General features: G+C 34.1%; 4 protein-coding genes across 4 annotated transcripts; 2 read left to right on the plus strand and 2 right to left on the minus strand.

Annotated features, from left to right (window-relative positions):
- Positions 1-798: 798 nt before the first annotated feature.
- Positions 799-4474, plus strand: LOC111277205 (putative serine/threonine-protein kinase WNK9). The gene is made up of 7 exons (XM_022863457.2): positions 799-1474; positions 1589-1626; positions 1772-1999; positions 2107-2327; positions 2522-2679; positions 2754-3192; positions 3295-4474. The coding sequence occupies exons 1-7, from the start codon at positions 1400-1402 to the stop codon at positions 4368-4370; spliced, it is 2235 nt and encodes a 744-aa protein (XP_022719192.2). The 5' UTR covers positions 799-1399; the 3' UTR covers positions 4371-4474.
- Positions 4475-7786: 3312 nt separating this feature from the next.
- LOC111277206 (FLUCTUATING-LIGHT-ACCLIMATION protein 1, chloroplastic-like) lies at positions 7787-11899 on the minus strand. Its single transcript, XM_022863460.2, has 6 exons — positions 11034-11899; positions 10306-10408; positions 9609-9664; positions 8722-8886; positions 8163-8276; positions 7787-8087 (listed from the first exon to the last, which is right to left on the minus strand). Exons 1-6 carry the CDS (start codon positions 11715-11717, stop codon positions 7995-7997), a joined length of 1215 nt encoding a protein of 404 aa, XP_022719195.2. The 5' UTR covers positions 11718-11899; the 3' UTR covers positions 7787-7994.
- A 1040-nt stretch (positions 11900-12939) lies between these two features.
- Positions 12940-14337, minus strand: LOC111277207 (large ribosomal subunit protein uL2my, C-terminal part-like). The gene is made up of 2 exons (XM_022863462.2): positions 14119-14337; positions 12940-13840 (listed from the first exon to the last, which is right to left on the minus strand). Exons 1-2 carry the CDS (start codon positions 14210-14212, stop codon positions 13323-13325), a joined length of 612 nt encoding a protein of 203 aa, XP_022719197.1. The 5' UTR covers positions 14213-14337; the 3' UTR covers positions 12940-13322.
- A 233-nt stretch (positions 14338-14570) lies between these two features.
- LOC111277211 (small ribosomal subunit protein eS24z-like) lies at positions 14571-16540 on the plus strand. The gene is made up of 5 exons (XM_022863469.2): positions 14571-14723; positions 15223-15264; positions 15372-15542; positions 16083-16169; positions 16278-16540. Exons 1-5 carry the CDS (start codon positions 14652-14654, stop codon positions 16308-16310), a joined length of 405 nt encoding a protein of 134 aa, XP_022719204.2. The 5' UTR covers positions 14571-14651; the 3' UTR covers positions 16311-16540.
- The last annotated feature ends 471 nt before the right edge of the window (positions 16541-17011 follow it).

Below are 17011 nucleotides of genomic sequence, written 5' to 3' on the forward strand. Positions count from 1 at the left end.
TTTAGGAGATGATCATACAATAATTACTTAATCAAATACTCAGAATGTATAATTGTATTATCTTTAAGTACCATATTAGAATTCAAAATGCATAAACTTCATGTATTCTTGAAATTTAGCTAGATGAATATACATTTATACTTTGGATATCTTGCTTGATGCTAAATACACGTGCCTTAGTTCAAAGAGTTAAATTTTGAATTTTTTTTATTATACATAAAAACACTTGATGAATATATATGGTAATTATCATAGATGTTTATTTAGTCGGTTCTATTAATTTTAAATTAAATTATTAAACATCAAATTAATCAAATTAAATTAAATTATTTTAATTAATTAATTAATTTTAAAAATTAACCGACTAAAATTAATTCATTCGATTTGATTAATTTTTTTATTAATCAAATAATAAAATACATTAAATAAATTATATTTTAAATTATTAATATTCTATATTTAAAACAAATTAAATAAAAATTTTCAACAAAAATATTTAAATACTAAAATATTAAATTAAAAAGCTTAATAACTTAAAATAAAATGAACAATTTCATATATAAATTTTTTTATATTTTGATTAAAATTTTGATTAATTTAATTTTTAAGCAAATTAATCAAAATTAAATTTTTTAAAAATTATTTTTAATAATCGATCAAAACTAATTTAATAATAAATAAATTAATTAATTAAATTAATATAATCGATTAATTTAATACTCCTACTAATCGTTGCGGGTAAAGAAAAAAATCCAGGAAAAAGGTAAAAGGATTAGTTGGGTGAAAGATAGAGGTTGGTTTGGTTTGGGTCTGCCGCAGACACAGGAAAGAGATAGTAGATCTTTGCAGTTTGAGCACGGTATTTGTACTGGTAGTATTTTTTATGTCCAAATCGTAAAAACTGGAACATGATACAGATTTGAGCATCAGATTGATGTGGGTCCATGTTTCTAATGAGTTACCTAAGCATTCTTTTTTAACTTTTTTTTTTTTTTTGCAGGTTTTTCTAGAGAGAAAGAGAGAAGATCCTTCTCTGTCTTTCTCTTTCTCTCTCTTGTTTGTCATGTTCCTTCATGGGGGTGGGTGGTTTTCTGTATGTATCCCCTCAAAAAATGTGGCAGGATTTGCCTAAAAACTTTGTCTTCTAACTCAAAAAACACTCTTTCTTATTCCTTCATGTGCATGATTCATCATTTCTCATCTCTCTCTTTCTTCTCTTTGTGTCTCTCTCCAAAAAGGCTATAGAAAATATAAAAAAAACCATCTTTTTTTCCCTCATTTTCCCACCCCGTGTATGAGAAGAAAACAGTTTGTAAAGGAGAAATCTCTGTTATAACAAGGAAAAAGGAAAAAAAGGATAGCATAAACAAAATATAAACTTTTTTTTTCTCTTTGGAGGATGAATGGTCTTTTACATCTTGAACCAGATTGTTCCGAGTATGTTGAAGTTGATCCAACTGGAAGATATGGCAGAGTATAAATTGACTCTTTCTTCTTTCTGTCTCCTTTTCCAGCTTTGAGTTGAAGTTTTTGATTCTTTGAGCTTACTCTTTCTTTTTTTTTTTTATCCCTTTTTGTTTTGTTGTAGTACAATGAAATCCTTGGAAAAGGTGCTTCAAAGATAGTGTATGAATCAAAACTCCAATACGTTTTCATTTATTTGAATACCCAGTTCATATTTCCTCATTATATATGCTTCTATGCATCATTAATACAATGAGTTCTGTTTTTTGGTTGATTTGTGAGTTGTTGGGTTGTTTGATTGGAGCAGTTATAGAGCATTTGATGAGTATCAAGGAATTGAAGTTGCTTGGAATCAAGTCAAACTATATGATTTTTTACAAAGCCCTGAAGATCTTGAAAGACTTTACTGTGAGATTCATCTCCTTAAGACATTGAAGCACAAGAACATCATGAAGTTTTATACCTCTTGGGTTGATACTGCCAATAGGAACATTAACTTTGTCACTGAAATGTTCACTTCTGGAACTTTAAGACAGTAAGAAAACTGTTAAAATCTTGTTTTGATGTTTAATTTGCTTCTTCTGGGATTACTCAGATGTTTGATTCTTGTATTGGGTTCCCTTCATTTTTGAGTTATGGCAGGTATAGGTCAAAGCACAAGAGAGTCAACATTAGAGCAGTGAAGCATTGGTGTAGGCAGATCTTGAGAGGACTTCTCTATCTCCATAGCCATGACCCCCCAGTGATTCATAGAGATCTAAAGTGTGACAACATTTTTGTCAATGGAAACCAAGGAGAAGTGAAGATAGGTGATCTTGGCCTCGCTGCAATCCTCCGGAAATCTCATGCTGCTCACTGTGTTGGTATGTTTAACTTGACCGATTTTCATGATATCTTGAACTGAACTTCGGTTGGGAGGTAGAAATGATTTCAGAATGAAACAATATACTATCTATTTTGAGAAATGTTCGACTTTTTCGGATAATTGGTGAATGATTTGATAAAATTAGAGTCAAATTAGACTTCATCTTTCCTTTTTGGGCTTTCTTTTCTCCAGGAACGCCAGAGTTTATGGCACCAGAGGTGTATGAAGAAGCCTACAATGAATTAGTTGACATTTATTCATTTGGAATGTGCATCTTAGAAATGGTTACTTTTGAATATCCATATAGTGAATGCACTCATCCTGCTCAAATCTACAAGAAAGTTATCTCTGTAAGAGCTTTCCCTCTCCTTTATTTGACTTGCTTTTTTGCCCGCATCTCCATTAACATGCTTTATTCCTTTAGGGTAGAAAACCAGATGCTTTGTATAAAGTGAAAGATCCGGAAGTTCAACAATTTGTTGAGAAATGTTTGGCAACTGTGTCCTTGAGGCTCTCTGCCAGAGAGTTGTTAAATGACCCTTTTCTTCAGATTGATGATTGTGAATCTGATTTGAGGCCGGTAGAATATGGGGGAGAACTTGATGAAATGGGTCCTCTCATTAGGCAACCATATCTAGAACTTCATCACAGTAGTAATTCTTATAGTAATGGATACGCAAATGTTTATGGTTATGAGACCCCAAATGAATGGGGGTATCATACTGCTGAAATCGAATCCAGTGGAATTGAGCTTTTTGAATGTCAGGAGGATGACCATGCTGCAAATCTTGACATAAGCATCAAGGGGAAGAGGGGAGATGATGGCGGTATCTTTTTGAGACTTCGGATTGCAGATAAAGAAGGTTTGGAACTTATTTCATCTTTTCTTAACTTTCTTTCTGCAAATTCTCAGCCTTTTGATTGTGGAAATCTGAGTAGTACTTTCTTTTTCTGTCAACTTGCAGGTCGTATCAGAAATATATATTTCCGGTTCGATGTTGAAACTGATACTGCATTGAGTGTTGCGACTGAAATGGTTGCAGAATTGGATATCACTGACCAAGATGTGACTAAAATAGCGGATATGATTGATGGTGAAATTGCCTCCTTGGTACCTGAATGGAGGCCAGGGCCAGGAATTGAGGAAACACCCCGGTTTGCAAATCAAAACTTCTGTCACAATTGTGCTTCCAACCGTACATCTACTGGTTCCCTCTTGGATTTTTTGACACATAATGCAGGTGTCAAAGACTTGCAACTTCTGCAGGGTTGTAGAAATGGATGTGCTTCAATGCATGGTCGGTTTGAAGAGATCACTTTTCGGGTTGAGGAATCTGAGCATAATGTAACAGATGGTGCACCAAATGAGTCAAGCCAATCAGACAATTTGCATTACCAGGAAATATGGGATCAGCATGAAAGCTGTGAACTTAGTCCGGTGGACTCTAGACAGAGCGATTCAGATGAAGATAAAGAAAAATTAGATCAATCCTTCTCAGCAATGGACAATAAAAAAGTGAGGGAAGGAAATAAAATCACATCTAGTGCAAGAAGTTCAATCCAGTGTTTGACAGGTTCTCATTCTTTCTCCACAGTTAATCCATTATATTGTGATCTCTCAGACAATTACGAGAACAAAGTCCAACAGGAACTGAGATGGCTTAAGGCAAAGTACCAGATTGAACTAAGAGAACTTAGAGATCTACAACTGGGACCTGTATTAGACTCTTCGAATTGTAGTAACAGAGACAAGAAAACAAGTGATGAGGTTTCATCATTACCAACTTCTAGCACATTACCTAGGGACCAAGGAAATGAAGTGAAACCTTCTGCCAATGACAATTATTTTAACTCCGATTTCCATGACTATAAGAATAAGAGCTGCCCCAATTTGGATACCAAAAGGGCCTGGTATTGCGAAGCAATGGAGTTTCACAGAGTAGAGAACATGGTCACTGCTCAGAGTTTCTTCTCAGGATCACTGCTTCCACACTCTCTTCACAGGACAACATCCCTCCCAGTTGATGCAGTTGATGTATAATGTGTACGGCTTTACATTCTTTGAACATTCTGTACACTTATATAGAGGCTGTACAATATAAAATCCACCCTTTTTGTGGTCAACCAAATGTCTATTTCACCTTCCATACGAGTCTTCCCTTTCCTCCTATTTAAGAACTTACGAAAAGAGTGAATATGAAACAGATTTAAAGTCATAATCATGGTTTATCCAACCATAATTGCCTTAAGTATTTTTCTCTATAACATCGAAACCATTCACCTGTAATTTTGGATGAAGTAGAGTTTATAAACATCAGCATTTACCTTTTTTATAATGACAAAAATGTTTATGGAAAGAAGGTTTTTCGTCTCAATGTTAGGACAGAGCACAGGTTTTAAAGAGAATTTTCATTAAATTTACAAATTGTTCATCAAAGAAGACTGTTGAAAGCGAAATTTAGCTTTAAATCCTATAAATGAAGTATTCAAATACAGTATCTAAAAGCCTAAAACACATTGGCATTGCCTGTTAGAATTGAGTGGATGAATCATTGGGCACGGGCAGTTCTAGCTGGCCATGTCAATCATGTTCTACAAAAAGCAAAAAAAAAAGGCAAAAGAGGGGGGAAGTGGCAGCTGGCCAATTAGAGTTTTTCTATGAGCTTTAGCCTTTGATGCTAAAAGGCCCCACAGTGTCAATTATAGAGGGGTTTTCAAAACGGAAGTAAATGACAGGGACCTCCAAAGGGTAGAGCATGAATAAGAATCATGTTCCATGCATGCTCATCTCTTTACAATCTGGTGGTTGCCCACAATGAACAAGATGTTCCAATAAAAGGTGGGAGACCGGTCCACAAAACTGACCTCATTTAAGCTGACTTTGATGCCATCTTTTTAGATAATTAAATCCACAAATAATAATCAATCTGCCCGACAGATTGTACAAATTATAGTACAACTACCACCTTGAGTGCCGATGAAATTTCATTTGGTTTGGTCAAGTTTTCAAAGCATTACTCTGAGTAAGAAATGGAAGGCAGTTTCCTTCATGGCTCCAATGGAAATCCACTTGTCAAAAAAGGAAAAAAAGAGGAAAAAAGAAGCTAACTTTGCTTTTTTTTTTTCCTGTTCATTTTCTTTCTACTAATAATTTTGAGATTACAGTAACAGTACCCAACTATGGATGAAAAAGGGTTATTTTATTAAATTCAAAAGGTATTAAAAATAGGAAAAAAGAATGAAAGATGCTTCAATGAACCTCCATTGCCATGTTGCATTTTAGAACTGACAAAAAAGTATGCAAAAACATTAAGTAAATTATAACGTCAGTCTTTTATGTTCAAAAGGAAGCTTTATCCTCCTCTCTTTTTCCTTTTTTTTTTTCCCTCTTTTTCCTTTTTGAAACGTTTAAATTGTATTATTTCCCAAAATCTATGAAAGCCAAGCTTGGATAACATGTGTAAATGTCACGACGACAAGATTTAAGTTTTAAGTTCACGCGATTTCAGATTTTGAATATAAACTCATTTAATAACTTAAATCAATTTAATTATCATGATTTACATTAATTTATAAATTATTATCTATTTCAATCTTTTTTTGATCTTATGATTTTATTTCATAAAAAATATTTTACAAATTACAGATAATATACCAACTTTAATATATAATTAATGCAAAATTCATGATTCTTTTTTAATACCATGACATTAGACTTGACCTAAAATGGTTTAAATTTTAAGAAGATAAATATTCTAGTTTTCCATTAACTCATGCACATCTTAATCTCAATATTAAAATGTTATTCATGTCGACAAATTAAAATGAATTTGAATTTGAAAATTAGTATAATTATTCATATAATCATTTTACGAATTGATATCTAATAAATTTAAAATTTAAATTTTAATATTTATATTCTCTACTTTTATATTTAGATTGCGACTTCTTTCATAAAAAAAAAAATACACTAGTAAAAGTGCTTTTTACCATTTCTTTTTACTCCAACAAATTGTTTTTCAAAGAAAAAGTAAATAGTAAAACGGTAAAGTCATTTGATTAAAAGTTAGAAATGGCCAGAGAGTAACACCCTTTAAATATAAATATTTCTTACTAAATTACAATGATACTAAATTTTAAAAAAAATTCAGAAATACAAAGGCCTTCTTCTATCATTCACCCACAAACAAATCAATTATGGCTAGAAAAGATTGTTACATACATTTCCTGGTCAATGATAACTAACAGAGAAATGATTGCTTTATCCTTACAAGTATGTGTCACAAATAATAGGCAACTGAAACAGTTCTTGTCATCATCAAGATGATCAAAGAACATAGCAATAAAAAGTGAAAACCCTTTGTAAAGGCAAACCACAAACTAATGGAAAAGCCTAACCGAGTGAGTTTACTACCATGCTTGAAAACCCTGGAATGAAACTGAAATCTGGAGAATTCTCCAATGATAAAGCAAAAGGAAAATGATAAAAAGTAAAGATGAAAAAGTAGATGAGGAAAATTAATGGAAATTCAAATAGAAACATCTTCAATTCTCACCACTTCCCACTCCAAGATAAATATAATAAATGCACCACCTAACATAAAGTTGTTTCATCTGAAATAGTGGTGAATGCTAGGCATAAAGTCCATTACCAGACATAAATGACCAATACTTTTAAAGTTGAGCCAACTTCTAGTCACTGTCATGTTCATAACCAGACATGACCTAAACAGGCAGATCTCCCTTTCCCACAGGAATTTGAAAAAGACCAAAATAATAATAAAAAAAAAACCCTGAAGCTTTATCATTTTATTTAAATATACCAATATACTTTTATTCCAAACAAATAAGTCCTTAATCTTTAATTTGCATCCAAATAAACCCTTAATCTTCAATTTGTACCTAAATATATCCTTAATATAAATCAATCTTTTATTTGAAGTAAGGGTTTATATAGATACAAATGAAGTATAAAGGCTTATTTGAGTTCAATAAAAGTATAAAGGCTTATTTAAATAAAGTTGAATAGTTCACAGGCTTTTTTAATATTTTAGCCATTTGAAATATCCGCACCCTTAACTAATTACTAGTTGGAGTAGTTTAAAAGCCCCAAAATGCTCTGTGCATCCCTAGATTGAATGAAACAGAGGTTGTGATCATTTCATAACCATCTTTTCAAGATCACAAAACCAATTGAAAATGATAGATACCCACCTTCTAGGTTACAATCTATGAAAGCTCCCTTAGCCTGATAGAAATTCTTGTGTAAATCTCATTGTAGAGACTATTTGGTTTGGGCGTTTATGAAAAACAATGTAGTCAAAGGCAGAAGGTGTGAAACAGGTGGAAGAACCATTATATTACCTAAAGGGTAAAAAAAAGATAAAAGCAAAGGTCTGAGGTGAAAGATTTTGGTAGTGGTCAAAGCCTCGGAGTTGGATCAAAGAGAGAAAAAGGGAAAAAGAAACTAATGCTTTCAAGCAAATATACACCCTCTCCCTTTATATGTTTACAAATCCAGTTCACTAGACCACATCAGTCTTAGACAACCAGAACCTCTGTATACCAATATGCTTTTATTATATACAAATGAACCCAAGGTTATAAGAAGAAGTAGCAATTGATACCTCTCATCAGAAGATACAAGGTACCTACTGATAAAATTTTATAGAGGCCTCAAAAGCGGGTAGTCTTCAAGTAGTTCCCGCTCTGATAGTGTGTCATTTTCATTCTGAGGTGTCCACAAGACCTCAACTGCCTGAATGAAAATCAAAGAGATATCAGCAATGAGCAATCTCGACAAGTCGTAATTGAGGAATAAGCCAATTCTTACCAGTACTTTGCTTGTCGGGATGGAGGCAAGCTTTTGCAAGGCTTCCTTCAAGTCACCACTTCCATTGATAGGGGGCAATTTATGCACTCCTTCAGCAGCCACCAAAATTGTTATCTGAAATTTCAGAAATTGGATATAAATTAAAGAAATAATTATGGAAACCATTAAGTCCTTATCTAAAACTTAAGATGGGCAACTCTATAATAATTATGTCATTTCATAGTTTATGCATCTTGAATAACAGGTTCATAGTCTAGACAAATGAAAGTTGAACATCAGAGTTCAAGGGTTAACCAAATGAATGCTGAAGAAACTTATCCCTTAAACTCAATTTACATCAATTGCAATGCTAATATATTACTATTCCTAAAGAAGCAATATCTCTCAATCCTTCCATGCAGATAAAACATAGTCCATGGATTGCTGTAATGCTTACATGGTACAACTCATTGAGTGGATGAAAGATAAACATAGTACAGAATATTGTCCAGAATGATGTCTTCAATGCATCCAAACTAATACATTTGCAGTAGCTGTAACTTAAGGAATGGGGTCTTACCACTATGTACTCATTGCTAAATCCACTAGCTTTCTGACTTATTGTACTTTGCCTTTTAATATTGTTCACATTCACTAGAGTCTCCTCATCAAATTTACCCCGTTCTTCAATAGAGAGTTGATTGAAGCGTTTCTCCCCATCGTCTATGCTCCGTTTGACATCCACCTGCAGAATATACCAAACATACACGTTCAGGCATTAGACAATCATGATGCCTAGTTAACTGAAGCTTATAAACTAGAACCACAAGGAAAAAAGTCCAAAATATCACAAGGGATATACTTCTAAGGAAGTTATCCCCAATTTTTACATAATCAACATGTTCCCTCTCTCTCTCTCTCTCTCTTTTTTTTTTCCCCTTAGTAAAGGTATACACATGAGACACAATCTCCTAATTAATCTATGTCATTACAATAAAAGATACTCAATGAAAGAATGCAAAGAAAGACGGTCCTGTATATCTCCCATTATTATAAATTAGAAAGAGTAATGAATGTCTAAAACCAAGATCTTTAAAACTAGAATCTTATCATTATCGAAATCCTTAAACTGAATATTTATAGTCATGATAAGAGTTCCTAAAACAGTCACACACAAACATTCCAAAAAAAAAAAAAGAACCACCTTATCTTCTGTTCCAATTAATGAAGCATGCTGAAGTGTTTCTACCTATGTACCTACCAACTTACATAAATTTCAGAGTATGTCAATGCATATTGTTTTTAAGAGCATTATATGCATGCATAAAGAACCTTTATATCTACCCCCAAGCATGTGATTATCCTTGAATATTTCTTCAAGATGCAAAAGGCACGAAAAAGCATAGCCATGTGCTTGATTGGTTCACCAAGAGAGACAAACAAACCATTTCAGAAAGGCTAACTTACAGACGAATAACCAGAGATGCAATAATCAGGATGGCGAAGCAAAGCTAGCGTTGTCTCTGCCAAAAAAATAAGTATGTAAAAACTTCCTTGGTACACATAATCAGTCTGACAGACATTGACTTGACATGCTTAAGAAAATTAGCAGAACATACACTACTTAGCACCACCAGGACACCTTATACATCTACAAGTATTGCAAAAGAAAAACAGAAAGAAGAAAGATCATAGACTCACAGCTATCTGCCCATTTCTTGCATGGGAAAAAAATCATATAACCATCAGCAAAGTAGAAGGAAGCAAGGTAATGAAAGGCATCTGTGTGAAATTAATCAAACTAAATCACTGAAGAGGGGAAAAAGCCTGTGCATCTTATTAGTCATAATTGTATGTCAGCAAATTGATTAGATATCATAGAGTTGTTATTTTCTAAAGCCGATTTCAAAATAACAAATAGCCAAATAGGATAACTATGCTATAGCACTATAAGGTTTGTACATAGCCTCTTACGTGATTATCTTTTCTTTATGACTAGGATTAATACTGGGTTATTAGTGTCAAGATGATTGCAACAACAGTTAAAAGGGAAGAGTATTTTCATCTATCACATCTTGCCATTTGTAATCTGCATAATTAGCAGAGAATCTACCCTTAAATCAAGTATAAAAGACTCAAATGATTTAATTGTAGGCAATCTTACCTGTCAATACAAAGCTTAGACCCTCAGAAGTAGAAGTATCAGCAACTTCAGCAATCCGATTTAGATCCCTTTGAAGAGAGCGTCCCATACCCAACAACCCGACCTAAAAATAAGAATAACAAAAACAATGGTGAGACTGCAAACCAACAAATGGCTAACAGATTCGATTCATGATGGTAATCAGCACAATTGCATGTCTAATAATTCATTTTACATGAAAGTTATTCTTACAAAATTAAGTCTCAAAACTTAAATAGAAAAGCAATTCATATTGGCACTATCAAAGTTCAAAGACTCCACCAAAATTCACATTTCAGCAACCCTCCTCTTCAGCATCTGATTCACTTTTAATATTCCAAACTCTCCACACGTTGATTGATCCTGTATTTGTCCATATATCTAAAAGCCACTACATATTGTATATATGCATCTATTACGAAACCACAGGAAACAATTCCTTAGAAACACAGTCTTTTTTTTTTTTTTCTAATCTAAAAACCAGCTATACTAATATTGCTATAAGATCAGTATGCACAAAATATTACCTTTTTTTTTTTTAAATAACAGAACAAAAAGTAATCGATTCATTAATGTTAAACATAAATTTGAAAACTTTATCACCTATGTAGTCACGATTTTAAATGAGATAAAACCACACATCCAGATTATTGCAATTAGAGGAAATACTTCACTAGTTAAAGCAAAATAAAGAAGAAACAAAAACTTGCCTGAAGCTTAAGAACACTAGTCCTTTCACTAGCAGTAAGCACGCTACTCTCAGACCTATCCGAAAGAAACCCCGAAACCAAAACAAACGCAGCAAACCCAACCAAAATCAAGATAAAACTAGACCCAGCACCAACTCCAACCCCAACAGCAGGCCCCATATAAAACCCACCACCACCACCAAATGGGGCAGGCGCATAATAAGGAGCCGAGTACGAAGAAAAGCTCGACCCTCCATTTCTAGGCACGGAATAACTCCGGGAAGACGAAGAACTGGAAGAAAAAGACCTTCCTCCCATCCTCCCTCCTGATGCAGCCAATGCCGCGTTATTAGGATCATACATTAACAACAAACCCAATAAAACCGCGGCTATAGCTGGCTTTTTCAACGCGTTTAAAGATTTTACGATTGTTTCAGCAATAATCTCAAATGGGTTTTTACCATCTGAACTCGAACTCGAACTCGAACTCGAACTCAAATGATTGGACTTCAAATTCGAGCTCGTTAAATGCTTCCTCTTCTCAGGCAATAAGAAGCATTTAACATTAAATTCAGCAGAACGTTGTTCTCGAACAGTCGAGGTTCCTCTAAATTTACATAAGCGAACAGGAGACAAATGAAGGGGAAAAGATTGTTTCAAGTTTAAAGGGATGGATTGGAGCAAACAAGAAGCGGTGGTTGCCATGGGGAATGGGGGGAGATGGGTCTTGGGGTTGAGAGATATTTTTGAGGAAATGGGGAATGTTTTGGTTTAGCCGAGCAGAAATGTGGTGGGTGATGGTGAAATCGGAGGAAGTTGTGGCCACGGAAAGGGAGCGGCGGTTTTGTTTTGTGAACCTCATCTTTGATTTGTATTTCTACGTTTTCAATTGGATTTTTTTTTTCCTTTGATTTTTTATGTCACATGTGTGAGGTGAGTAGAAAGTGCGCGAGACACCGTGGATCAATCTCGTCTCTTGATAACGGCTCACGTGGTTTAGTTTTTTTATAACCCATAAAATTATAAATTTTTAAAATTTGATTTAAATTTAAATCGAATTTTATATCATTGATTTGATATATAAGTTTTTAAAAATTAATTTTTTTATTTTTTAAATATTATTTTAATATTAAAATATAAAATAATTATTTCCCAGGAAACATAACCAGAGAGAAATAAATAGCTTTTCCCCTAACAAGGTGTCATTTTCTGTTTTAAGAGGTCCATACAAAACCTCAACTCCTGCATCAAAATCAAAGATCAATCAAGAACAAAGCCAGGAAACAGTGCAATGTACTAGTAAAAACTATCAAGAACTATTTTGTTCTTACTCCTAGCAACTTGCTGGGGTGGAGCAAAGCCTTTGCAGCTCATTATTTAGATCTATGCGGCCATTGATATTCGATACTAGCCAATGGAAGTTCTTTTTGTACGGCCACCAAGATCGTCACTGATTGATAAAAGTGCTAATAAAAAGTTGCAACCTAAAGAATGCTTACGGTAGATTAGTAGCAAAGCATCTAAACAAATGCATAAATTTTAACACAGAATTTACCTAGAATCCAAAGTTAAATTGCTAGAACTGAACTTCAAACAGTTTGGCCTTAACCATGTTAATGGTCCCGGATTATTGGTTAATAGAGAATCAAAGTCGATGTACCAATGAATGACGAATATCTATGGTTCTTAAATATGATTTTGAAATTTATTCAGAAGTAATTTGCGAGATCATGCACTCTTTTCTTTCCTAGTTATAATGAAAAGAAGTGCAACTGGGTGAATCCAGCCTATTCTTGAAATAAACAACTCGCACACACTCCCTTTCCAAAAAAGATTTCTGAAACACATTATATGTTGTTTTTTCATACTAAGACAACCTCCAGAAAAAAAAAAAAAAAAGATTTCGAGAGATCAATCAAAAACAGGGTGGAACAGAAGAATAAATCAATACCAAAGATGCACAGTTAAAAATGATTTAGATAGTGCATACAAAGTTGAAGCTGCATATTATAAAACTAATGTATCACTCTTTTGACAAACAGGATTATAGGTTGGTTAAGCCTCAAAGGAAAATAAAAGGTACAGACGGAAAGAGAGACTCCAATAGAATATTTGATCAGCTGAGATCTCGAATAAATGAAACATGTACCCTGAAACTAATCTGATTATTTGCCACAAAGCCCCAATAGAAGAACAAACATGCAGTTTCGTATAGCTTCAAACAGCTCAATCCATACAAATTTCCTCAAAATCACGAAAGTTAGAGCGTTTAAAATGCATGAAGAAACTGCATGCCAAATGGATCAAGCACTACTTTCTGCGCTTGCTTTTAGCAGTCTTATACCCACACTTACAAGGTTTGCCCCAAGGAGTGCGCGAAGTCTTTCCATAACTCCCACTACTTTTACTCCGACCCTCACCACCACCATGAGGGTGATCAATTGGATTCATTGCCACTCCCCTAACTGTTGGCCTCCTACCCAACCACCGACTCTGTCCAGCCTTCCTAAGCTTCTTAGCTCCATGGGTAGGATTCGACACCGTACCAACTGTTGCCCTACACTGAGAATCAATCAACTTTTCAACACCCGACGGCAGTCTGATCAAACAGTATCTTGATTTCGGCTCTTTGAGGATCTTAGCTGAGGTTCCAGCTGCTCGGACCAGCTTTCCACCTTGACCGGGGTTCACCTCAATATTGTGGATAATGGTTCCGATTCGCATCGAAGCAAGTGGCATACAACTTCCAATTTGTGAATTAATGTCAAGATTAAGTAAATCTCTCTTCATATTTTCAATCATTGATTGACTATGAACATCAGCCGCAACTACAAAAAACAGATCAATTCAAAAGCAAATGATATTTACAGCTTCTTTTCTTTTCTTCCCTCGATACAACAATTCCGTTAAACACTGAACCATAAATTCTAAACCCCAGAAGTTAAAGAACAAATTTTTATTCTTTTAAATCCTTTTTCTCTCGTTCTGCTTTAAATTTTGAGCTTAAAAGAGAGATGATTTATCAGAATCCAAACGAGAAATAAGATCAGACGCCATTTTGCAATAAAAATATAAAAACTTTGGGGGAGAAAAGAGAGAGAAGTACCAGACGAGAAGTTGCAGTAGGGAAGGCGAGACGGTGGATGGAGAAGCCTGTTTAAGAGATTCGATGAAGCTGTGCGACCTCTCCATAAAGCCATTTTTTTTTCTTTCTTTTCCTTATCAGAAGATTTTGTTTTCTTAGAGGTAGGGTTTTGGATCGAATTTTCCGGCTTGATTTTCCTTGAGAAAAAGCCGAGGGAAACAAGAGGCAAAAGGTCAAAACGCTGCGTTAACTGGTATAGTAACTTATTAAGCCAAACTTAGCCATAACTGATTCGGGCTTTTGAAGCAGGCAAGAAATATTAAATTAAAAAGTTTTTAGCCCAATCCCAAACCTAAGACTCAAAAACTATAAAAATAATAACCAGCCTGGCCCAAATCAATTCTTCAGTCTTGTCCCATTGAAACCCTAATGATATAAAAGCTACGTTTTCGCCGCTTTCATTCTCCTTCCTTGAGCTGCTGCTGTTTCAAAGCCTCCGGTACTTTAACTGCTCCAAAGGAAGAGAAAAAAGAAGGGAAGGTTTTTGCTTAGCCATGGCTGACAAGGCAGTGACTATTAGGACCAGGAAGTTCATGACCAACAGGCTCCTTTCCAGGAAACAATTTGTAAGTTCCCTTTTACTTTTCTCTCATTTTTCATTCATTTTCTCGGTAACCAAACATGGGTCAATTTTAGATTTTAGTCTTAGGGTTTTATCTTTTTATTTTTCTCTCATTTTTCATTTATTTTCTTGGTAACCAAACGTGGGTCGATTTTAGATTTTAGAGTCTTACGGTTTTATGTAGATCCCTCTTTTCCTTCTTTCTATTACATTCTTTGGCTAGGGTTTAGTATTAATTTTATATGTGATTAAAGAAGGGAAATACAAGAAAATAATAGAAAATTGTCTTTTTATTACTTTTCTAGCAAGATGCTTAATTTAGGACTTTGCTTAAATTGTTGTTTGAAAATAATAGGCTGTTTTGCTTAAGAAATATGATGTCTTTAATAACAAAACGAATTGTTTTTGGGGTGGAAACTGAGAAATCAAATATGAGCTTATGTTTGTTTGAGGTCATTGTTAACGTGGTAGCTGAAACTTGATATCTACTTGGTTTTGTGTAGGTCATTGATGTTTTGCATCCTGGGAGGCCGAATGTTTCCAAGGTAAATCTTTAATGCTTCCCAATAATGTTGTAGTCTTATCTTAAGTGCTAGTATATATTTATTGGTTGTGTTAGCTGGTTTTTGATTTGTTGATGTGGGGTTGTTAGGCCGAGCTGAAGGAGAAGCTTTCTAGAATGTATGAGGTGAAGGACCCAAATTCAATCTTTGTGTTCAAGTTCAGAACTCATTTTGGAGGTGGTAAATCTACAGGATTTGGTTTGATTTATGATTCTGTTGAGAATGCAAAGAAGTACGAGCCCAAGTACAGGCTGATCAGGGTAATTAGCTCTGTGTGTTCTGTACATTTTCTCTGAATTTTGCTAGTATTATAAGCTGCCTGTGCTTGATGCCGTGTGATTGTTCCGCTAGTAATATGTTGAAGTTTTATCTTGACTTAGTTTATTTGCGGAATTCTCTGTTCATACCTCTTTCAGTTCCTTCATCCTAATGTGACACTATAGAGAATGGAATCAACTTAACCCTTAAAAACTAACAAGTTGGATTTTTAACTAGAGTTTGTGTTTGTAAAAAGTGCTTGAAAACTGCCTGGTTATGGAGAAAAGCTCGAGGTAGCATGCAAGGGATTGAGCCGGAACTTTCTGCCAACTTAAGTTGTTTGATATCTAAAATAGCTTTTAATTAAAAACTCTGGAGGCATGTTACTTAACGTTCTGGGCTCTCTTAAATTTCCCTTTTTTGGTTCCCCATTGTGATACCTGTTGTCTTTCCATTGTTTGCCATTGGTTGCATTTGAATTGGTTTCTTTGAAAGACTCCAGAGACAATGCAAGGCACTAAATATTTCTGTTGCTGTTTCAGAATGGACTTGATACCAAGGTAGAGAAATCAAGGAAGCAAATGAAGGAAAGGAAGAACAGGGCTAAGAAGATCCGCGGAGTAAAGAAGGTAATACCGATTAATTGATATTTAATGAGAGCTTAGTTGAACTGCTATCATTTTTTAGACACTTTATGACTGATGAGGCCGATTATAACTGTTTTACTTGTTCAATAGACCAAGGCCGGTGAAGCATCAAAGAAGAAGTGAGCTAAAAGGCAGGAAAGAAGAGGTCAAGTTTGTGCTTATCGTAAAAGCCAATGTTTTCCAACAGCCTTTCTTTACTATTCTGAAGTGTCTAGGTGTTCTGAATCTGTTTTTTTTTTAAACTGGATTTTGGTGTCAACTGATGTTTAAGCTTTATCATCTGATTGTCCTATTTTGGGTATTCTTCCCAGGATTTTGGAATATTTAGTATAATACATTCATATTTCTTATAATTTGCCCTTGATTTTGTCAATCTGTAATTTTTTGGGTTAGGATATGTTTGCACGGTTCTTGTTTTTAACTCAAATGTTGCATGATTCCAGTTTGGAGAAGGCTTAATACATAATTCCAATTGTAATGATCAACTCTATAGCTAGTTTGATTTATACTGGTTTAACAATTTTTAACGATAATATTGAAATAGAAAAGCACTTAATATAAAAATGATATGAAAAAAAAAAAGGAAATGTGATATAAATTAATGTTATATTAAAAATCATGACTTAACAAAAATAAAAAATAGCGTTTTTTTATTGATATAAATTAAGATATATAATATTCGTCTAAAATAATAATATAAATGATTAGATTAACTTTCAACATGAAGGGCAATTAGTGAATAATAGGTCAACAAACCTTTATTAGAGGAGTTAATGGAATTATTAATAGAAAGATCAAGTCGGTCTAACTGTTCAATTATGGAG

Source organism: Durio zibethinus, chromosome 7 (assembly GCF_047325235.1).
Source record: "Durio zibethinus cultivar Kanyao isolate XHJ-2024 chromosome 7, ASM4732523v1, whole genome shotgun sequence".
Classification (NCBI taxonomy): Eukaryota; Viridiplantae; Streptophyta; class Magnoliopsida; order Malvales; family Malvaceae; genus Durio; species Durio zibethinus.